This window comes from Pyxicephalus adspersus, chromosome 9, assembly GCF_032062135.1.
Source record: "Pyxicephalus adspersus chromosome 9, UCB_Pads_2.0, whole genome shotgun sequence".
NCBI classification, from domain to species: domain Eukaryota; kingdom Metazoa; phylum Chordata; class Amphibia; order Anura; family Pyxicephalidae; genus Pyxicephalus; species Pyxicephalus adspersus.
Window position 1 is genome coordinate 49,716,525 of NC_092866.1, and position 8,669 is coordinate 49,725,193.

The 8,669-nt window shown below is 39.6% G+C and overlaps 1 protein-coding gene across 4 annotated transcripts in view; it reads right to left on the reverse strand.

Annotated features, from left to right (window-relative positions):
* The window catches only part of IMMP1L (inner mitochondrial membrane peptidase subunit 1), a 20,371-nt gene that overhangs the window by 3,392 nt on the left and 8,310 nt on the right, over positions 1-8,669 (reverse strand). For 2 of the 4 annotated variants that reach the window (XM_072421864.1, XM_072421863.1), the window contains exons 2-4: positions 4,466-4,586; positions 4,036-4,124; positions 2,073-2,199 (exon numbers count right to left, since the gene is read on the reverse strand). In XM_072421864.1, coding sequence (XP_072277965.1) covers positions 2,073-2,199; positions 4,036-4,124; positions 4,466-4,570 — 321 coding nt within the window. In that variant the 5' untranslated portion in view covers positions 4,571-4,586. Of the gene's footprint in view, positions 1-2,072; positions 2,200-4,035; positions 4,125-4,465; positions 4,587-5,437; positions 5,922-5,994; positions 6,084-8,669 lie in introns of those variants that run through there. The other 2 variants (XM_072421862.1, XM_072421865.1) reach the window with 2 other exon arrangements.

Here is an 8,669-nt window from a genome sequence, read left to right on the forward strand (position 1 = left end):
GGACCTTGCCCGGGACTGCAGAAGTTTACCAACATGCACTGCTGTTGGCTCACAGAAGCCACAGGATTTGTGCACATTTTTAATTTTGATTGGTAGCTTTAGAGTTAGATACCACTAATAGTAATTTTTTTTTTGGCAAGGCGAGGGAAATATCCAAAAGAGGGTGCAATAAAGTCAACAGAACAAAGACTGAATCACACATGCTGAAATGTTTGCACGTGTATCTACCAGAAGCATGGTGACCCCCAGAAACCCTGTGTGTTCTTGGAGGGTTGTAGGTCCCTGGGGAATACTCTAAACACACAACACTGGTTGGGGTCCTCTCACCTAAGCAAACTACAGATTTCACCTGCAAGGCAAGCACATCCCAGCTTGCAAGGAACCTTCTTAAAGCAAACAATTTTACCACCCACACTGGACAACCCATTAACAGCACGCTGCTACAGAGTGTCCAGAGAGCGTTGCTGAGAAATGCTGACGTATCTGAGCCCTTTATCAGCAGCAAGTTGACAAGAAGTTCCTTATCTGGGCCCAGAGCTATATTAAGGGGTATTAATAAGCACTCCTTCTCTTTAAGTGACACATAAGTTGACTGTGGGTCAATATTCAGCAGAACGCTACTATTTGCTTTTCAGCTTTTCTCCAATATAAAAGGCAAATAGAGTACAACCGGTCACATTCACAACACAAATAGGAATGAATGGTCGATTCTGCTGACATTGTAAGGTTTACATATCACACCATTGCTAAGGAACTTTTCCTTTTTTGTTAAATATACATGTAAAAGTGATCTATTGTATCTGGATTGTAACAAATTTAGCAAGTATGAATTCTGCAGCATTATCAGCTTTGGCCAGTTCACTTATGGACTACAGAATACCTTATCTCAGATTATAAATAAGGGTAGATATTCTGCAGTCTTTACCCATCTGTGACATCACTGCTGAATCAGTAAGTCAGTATTGTTGTGTGCTACTGGCAGGATCACCAGGTGAAAATAAATGTAGTGGGGATTTGGTCAATTTAACAGCCTTTGCAGTCCCCTATAGAGCAAAACTTTCACTGGGGAAAGATGAGCAGAGTTAAAAGCCAATCAATTGCACTGCAGGCAAGTGTGAAATATGCTGACCTGAGGAGAGAGATTAACCTCAGTCGCCTCCTGATCTTTCATAGTCCAATAAGCATGCTAGGGGTGAGCACTGCACCCCATCACGTCCCTTCTACAGACTATCTATTGCACTGAAAGTGGAGTCATCCACCTGGCTGTGGCAGATTGACAGAACCAGAACCTTTGGCAGGTTCTATTATATTTTTATTGTCTGTGCATTTGGCATTAAACCTGGCATATATAAACAATCCATTTATTGCCACTATGTATTACCTAAAAGTTATTTTTATAAGGTTTTCATTGCAGCCTGTGACTCCATTGCTCAAAATATCCCCTTACTGGAGGTTCCAGTGACATGTATGATATTTGGAAAACAAATTGGGTGAACAAAAGGTCTCTAGGACAGAGCAATGAAACCCAGACCAATATTCTAACCTTCCTCCACTGGACAGCACTAGAGGCCAGTTAGGCTTACCTGAATACAGAAGTCCATACAGGGGACATGCTGACAAGAGGAGAGCAGAGTTGATGACCTATCAGTGGGTTGCTGCTCCTTCATTCTCCAATCAGTAGAATCAGAGTTTTGGGTAGATATGCGACACCAACGACTACACTCTGCAATTGCTATCACTCACCCAATAAGAATGCTCTGTTGGCCACTTAGAACATCCCATTGGATGTGGATATGGCATATAACAGTTCCCTTTGTTTAACAATGCTTGACTTCACTTAATGGCTATAAAGTGAAGTCAAGCATTGTTAAACAAAGGGAAACCATATCAATGAGGGGCACAGAATATGCTTTGCAGCGTAATAGCATATCCGGGTATATCTTCCAAGGCCATACCCTCTCTTCTGCACCAAATAAATTTGGTTAAAGAAGCCCTTTAAAAATGTAAATTTGTTCAAGTCGTCTGATTAAAGAAAACAAAAAAAAAAACAAAAAAACCTGTGCTGTACTTACATACGAGTGTCTCTTGATGAGGTCTGACGGGCCGCTGGTACAGACTTTATCACCTTCCAATCCAATTACCCTCTTGCAGATGTTAATGTTCGGTTTGTTTGGACTTTTAGCTATTATAACATCCCCCCTATGAAAACAAGACACAAGATGAGAATGCAGCACAAGCAAAAAATGCAATATGGATTTCCTCCAAAAGAAAAAACCTAATATGGTAAAAAGGCAAACTTGATAAAATCTAATGCGAGCTTATGATCTATACGGAGAAGAAATTGTTTAAATATGAGATCTGCACCTGGCACAGTGATTAAATGCCAAAGCTGGAGCAAGCCTTGCAATGCTCCACTGAAGCAGCAAGCAAGAGGAGATAGAGCCAGCGGTAGCTATGTCAGCTCAGTGGGGACTGAACTCCCCCTGACTTGTAGCAGGGGACGGAGTGCCAGCTGCCTGTGACAGACGAAGATTATGGAAAGGAGGGGGACCGGTTTGGAGATGTGGGGCAGAGATGGTGCAGAGGGGTGTCTGGGTCCCTTAGCAAAGTGTAAAGGCTTACATTTCAGTAGTTTCTGACTCCTAGGATGCTGGAGAGCAAAACTGAATCTTATTCAAGTGTTACAGAATCTCCATCATGCCAAAAAACTCCAAATAACATTCATGCTATTGCTGTGCATAGGAAAAAGGGGCCCTGTGACTACAAGGGAATGGCGATATGTGAGCTTAGTGCTTATAACGTACTGCTATAAAAACTAAGAAGGGAAGCTTATATAGCTTTTATTTAAACATTTCTGATGGTCTCTTTGGATAGTTTATCCATGAATGTTATAAATAGGTTTTCACAAAATGCATCATTCTTTCATACATACATCATTTTTTCTTTAGGAAAATGTAAGTACACACCTACAGGCCACCTTTGCACATAAGCCAAAAAAAACTGACCAGATACATAGAGAGCTATTATTTATCCATCCAAAAAACGCCATGGCACCCCCCCCAAAGACCTTTGGGCACCGGTAATCACACTTAACAGTTATGGATTTTCTTTATATTATTGCAATTAAAATTTCCATATATGTATACATATTAGAATTTATTGATATCCATTGTAGGAAATCTGTACCCCTGAAGGGGACCAGGTCCTTGAAAACACAAGTGAAGAGTGTTCTTTCAAATCCAGTTGTGTAATTTTATCTAAGCATAATTTTGTGAATTGTATTCGCAGAATCATATGACACTCAATGTTGCATTACATGGACATCTTTATAAGGAGGGTCTTATAAATTAATATATATTTTTTAATGTGAATAAAGTTTAATCATTTTCTACGAAAAGTACCGGTAAAGTCTCATTATTTTATATTGATATTTGGATGTTATAAGTGAGGCATGTGGTGCTCTTATGGAGGAGGTTCTAGAAAAACCTATTGCCAGCTGTACACCAATTGGCTGTGGTTAGATTAACTTTGTTTGCATAGATGTTGGGGGGGGGGAACACAAAAAAAATAATTAAATCTTTCATCAACACAATGCACTTGAAGATCTTAGCTAAAGTACTTTGGAGCATATGCCATGTACATGTTCTTCATGCAAATAGAAAGAATTCAAAAACCCATCAGGTACTTGTACATTGTACATCTGATTTTTATTACTTTATTATCTTATCAATTCTACACTTAGATTCTTATTTCTGAGTTCAATTGATGAATCTGATTAAAATCTATTTATGGTTGATAAAATAATCAAATAAGCAGCTTGACAACAGGAATGTCAACATCTATAGACAGCCTAAACTTGCAGATTAGACTGGGATATAAGGAGTATTATGGACTGAAAGGATGCAACCTCTAGAATCAGCACAGTTTACTTTTACTATGTGTCTGGTCTGCTTTGCTGGTTTCAATCCAAGTAAGACACAAGTGGAAGAACCTATTTGGAGCCTATACCAGACAATATAATTAAAAGTCACTTACCTATTGATTGAATATAGGTGTCTGCTCAAGTTTTCACAAACTAGAACATCATAATTCTGTATTGTTGGTTCCATGGAGGGTCCAGCACACTAGAAAGTGACAATACATAGTAAAATGAAGAACATACAAGCTGTAGCAGAAGTTCCTAAGGAATATTATCTGAGAATGCCAGTTGCCTGCCTATGTCAGCTGTCAATATGATGGAGCCACCAAGCTGGAACAATACAAGTACTTCTGTACCTCCCAGGTCCATGATGTGCTAATACCCAAGAATAATTTGTCAACGAGTTCAAATAGGTCCCCCAAAATATGTTTGCAGTATCTAAAAACTGCATACATTTGATGAATAAGTGTTTTTTTTAACATTGGATAAAAACCTTCCATTTACAGAACTACACTGCATCTGCAGAAACATATAGAAAATACTTACTATGACTACTTCTCCAATGTACTCAAATGTACAGTGTGCTATACAGCCATACTGAATGGCATACCCAACGATGCCCAGAGTCTTTCCAACAACTCTTCTAAACATCTTCTGAACTGAACACCTGTAAAAAAAAAAAAGAAAAATTGTAAAAATGTAGAATACATATTTAAATTATCTTTCTTTGAACTCTATGTCTTAGCAACAAACAACTTAGGAACAAAGGCTGCAATCAAAGCCTGACAAACATTTCCCCCAAAACTTACATGATTTTTAATTAATGCATTCACTTATGCAGCCAAGATGGATAGTTAGATGATGTGTTAATAGAACATATTTAATGTATGAAGTTCTACTTTATTAGATACAATATGACCCTACTGGTAAAACTCAAAATTTTGGTACAGGTTAGCAAACAATATAGAACTACTATAAGTCTGATTAAAATGGCACTCCACAATGGAAGCAGAGGTAGGCAGAAAAATTCTCAGAAAAATTAAAGCCTGGTTCAATTTACTAAGAGTGAAAGATTTAATCTTAATCGTGTAAAGTATTTAAATGTTCCCTGAATGAACAATCTCTTTTGTCGTCTTTTAAAACTTTAATAACTAGTTATATTCTATGCTCAGCATTCCATGCCACGGGCCCAGACAGACCATATTCCTATGAATATTTTTGCCCTCCATCGCATCATTTTCTTTATTACATTTCTAAAAATTAATCACAGTATGCAGTGCGGTGGGTGGGGGTGTAGTTGCTGCTCCGAGGCCGGTGAATGGCATTCGGGAGATGGGAAGGGATTATTTCGCCATTACTGCCAGTTAAAGCGCTAGGTGCGCAATTTTTTTTTCTCCCCCCTGCGCTGAAGGTGTTACAGATAATCCCATTACACCCGTAGTAAATCTCACAGACATCAAAATTATCAGCGACGTTCCTTTTCATCCCATCCCTTCCGAGTGACTGATGGAGCTTCACCTGAATGAAGTCAAATCCGCATGCAGCTGCTGTTTTAGCTGCTAGCTGGCTTGCAGAGAATGCCAATAGCCTTCCAATTCCGCTGTGCTGGTGGGCCCCCTATTCCCTGTCCAATAATACATCTGTTAAGAAATCCTACGGCTACAAATCAACTTTAATCCTGCCTGGGACCTCATGTAGGTCTCCTCTTCCAGAAAAAGGAAAAAAAAAAAAGGCAGCAGGCTCTTTTTTGCTTGTCTATCTCCGACACCGTCAGGGGAATACCCTTTAAATCCCAGACCTACTTAAAAGACTAAGCCAAGGATCACAAAACATGACCTCTAAAACCTTGATATGACTATATTGTGACCCCGAGGCATTCACTCTAGATGAAGATTAGAACTTTGCATAATAAGATTACACAGCAAGTGAATGATATCAAGGGACTCCCATATGCAGCCTCCTGGTTTTCTGCGGGCTTACAATATGCTGTGTAGACGCAAAGGAGCCTGCCCTTTCTAGGCAAAATAAAATAGATCCACATAAATTAGCCCCTGGCTTTATAAATCCCCTATTACATCTCTCGTTGACAGCTCCTTAGAGAATTCCGTTGTGGCTGGTCCGGGCCTTTTACTCCGTGCAGTTGGTCAAATAAAGAAATGGTGGAAATGAAGTCATCACGTCGAGAAAAAAAAAAAAAGTCACCATTGTTCGGGGGGTAATCTCGGATTACAACGGGGAACATAATAAAATTAAGAAATCGATGCCAGGCTTTGACATCTGCGGGTGTTCAACAATGCTGTGGGAAATGGGAAGCAAGGCTGCAGTTCATAAAGGTCTTTATGTAACAAAAAAAAATAATGTGCGGTAATCCCTGGCAACCAAATTTTAGCAAGATAGCTCAGTCTCAGAAGTAAGGGATTGCTGATGGGTTTTTACAAAGCACATGTACATTGACATCCTCTATGGTGGGGTATTCATCTGGATCAGCTGGCCAACGCACCACAATAAGCACCAAGATAATTTCCGATTGGTTGCTGGTTGTAATGGCATGATGCTCACAGTGATCATTTTGGGGGGTGATGTTCTGATGGGGCAAAAGTGGACCATGTCCTTGTAATGTGCATCAAAATCCTTTTTTTAAGCTTAAAATCAGAAGTCTGCGCAGTAGGGTGACCATGCCAGAGAACATCTGGAAGACAGGGACAGAGTAGTCATCTGATAATAGAAAGTATGTTTCTGGCTGGATCAGCAAGTATTTAAAACACTGAAGTTGTATATTACATTTCAATTATGAAATTTATAGAATAAAAGGAATGTACACTAGTTTTGAATAGTTATGTTGCTGCTACAGAATGGAAAGAAAGCAGATTTCTTCTAATAGACAAAAATGTATAACCACATCCGTAAAAATTATGTTCACTCATTTTCATGTTGCATATAGTGATAGAAAATAACTATTTTCCCCCCTCCTCAGATAATTATGAAATATTTCAGATCAGCAGAGAGTACATACACACACACACACACACACACACACCTTTTACAAAGCCCCATAGCTCAAGCTGCAGTTAACCAAGACATCCGAGTGACTTATAAGGACAAAAGCTTTCATCAGACAAAGCCTGTCATGTCTTTCAACCCTCTAGTGCGCTCATGTTTGAACTGTATATTAGTAACAGTATTGTACACATTAATAAAAAAAAAAAGTATATATATATATATATATATATATAAGTATAAATAATTTAAAACCCAAAACAAAACATTTTTACGAATTGACCCTTAAGCTACATACACACGTCCAGTGATTCTGGCCCGATAATCGGCTCAGGGCCGGTATCAGAAGAGAATCTGGCGTGTGTACAGCGCCCATGGTCCATCGTCCGAATGACCATCCTGGCAGATCCACGGACAATGAAGGACCCAAATGCAAGGGAAGGGGGAGAGTGCGCGCAGCAGGATGCGGCTTCCTCGCTCTCCCCCCTCCCCTCTCCATAGAGCAGAACGGTGCCGTATGTACAGCATCGTTCATGCATCATGCAGTCCTTAGTCATTGGAGAGGATTGTGAAAGATCCTTTCCAACGACAATTCTTGCACGTGTGTACGAGGATTGTGAAAGATCCTTTCCAACGACAATTCTTGCACGTGTGTACGCAGCTGAAATCATCACCTTATCTATTTCTCCTTTGAAAAAGACATATCTGCGATCTCCAGCCTTTGACCTTCTTCCCACTGAGAAAAGGGAAGCTTTGGCCAGGAGGATTTGATAACTTTTTTGGATTACCAAGCACTTGCCTAAACATCAGATGAGAGGGCTCACAAAGTAGGAATGTTCAATCTAACCTTAGAGAGTTTAATCTTGAATCAGAATGAAGTAAAGTTTAAAGCATTTGGAAAGAGCCCTTTTTTTTTAGTTTCCAGATAAGGATTTTTAATATGGGGGAACCCTTTAAGTAATGTTCTGATATTCACGGAACTCCTGCTATAATTACTTTATCCACAGCTCACAGTATGTTACAGTGTTTAACACAGAATTTTAATTTAAGCCGGGTGGGAAGAAATTGTAGGTGGGTGGCAGCTACGGTATCGTGATGTAACTCTTTAGTAACCACCCATAAACAGCCGCGTGGTTACTGAAAATCTCCAGGTGGCACCTGGCTAACAGGGTTGGCGAGGACACTGTACTCTTATATTGCTGACCAATGGGAAGAGTGTCACCCTTACAGATAGCCAAAAATATTATTGGACTCAGGGGTAACTGACCAAAGACGTACAAATTGCTCATAGAACCCCACCAACCTCTGGCAAAGAAACACAGATCTAGAAGAGGGTCCTTCATTTTGTCTTGACAACAGAAGATTTCGCTAAACATTTAAAATTTGAACCGATATATATGTTACAGAATTAATTCTTGTTGTCCAATATATTACTGTTCTTGTGTAGATACAAACTGTAATAAAAAGACGATATATTAACTATTCCTCATGCAACAAAATTTACAAACAACACTGTTGGATCAATTACACTCAGGGACTCGTCCATTAACTCTGGTTGGCTTTGCTCGACTATTTCCTCCACCCAGCAGCATGAGAGGAAAGCTGGAAAGTTACTCATCTCTACAATATTTCTGCATTATTGTTTTGTAGAGATAAGACATCCGAGTTCTAAGAAGCCAGATAGTGGCCAATCTTTGCCTAGCAGCAACAGATCAAATAATGGAATGAGGCAAAGTCCCCACCAGAATGCAGA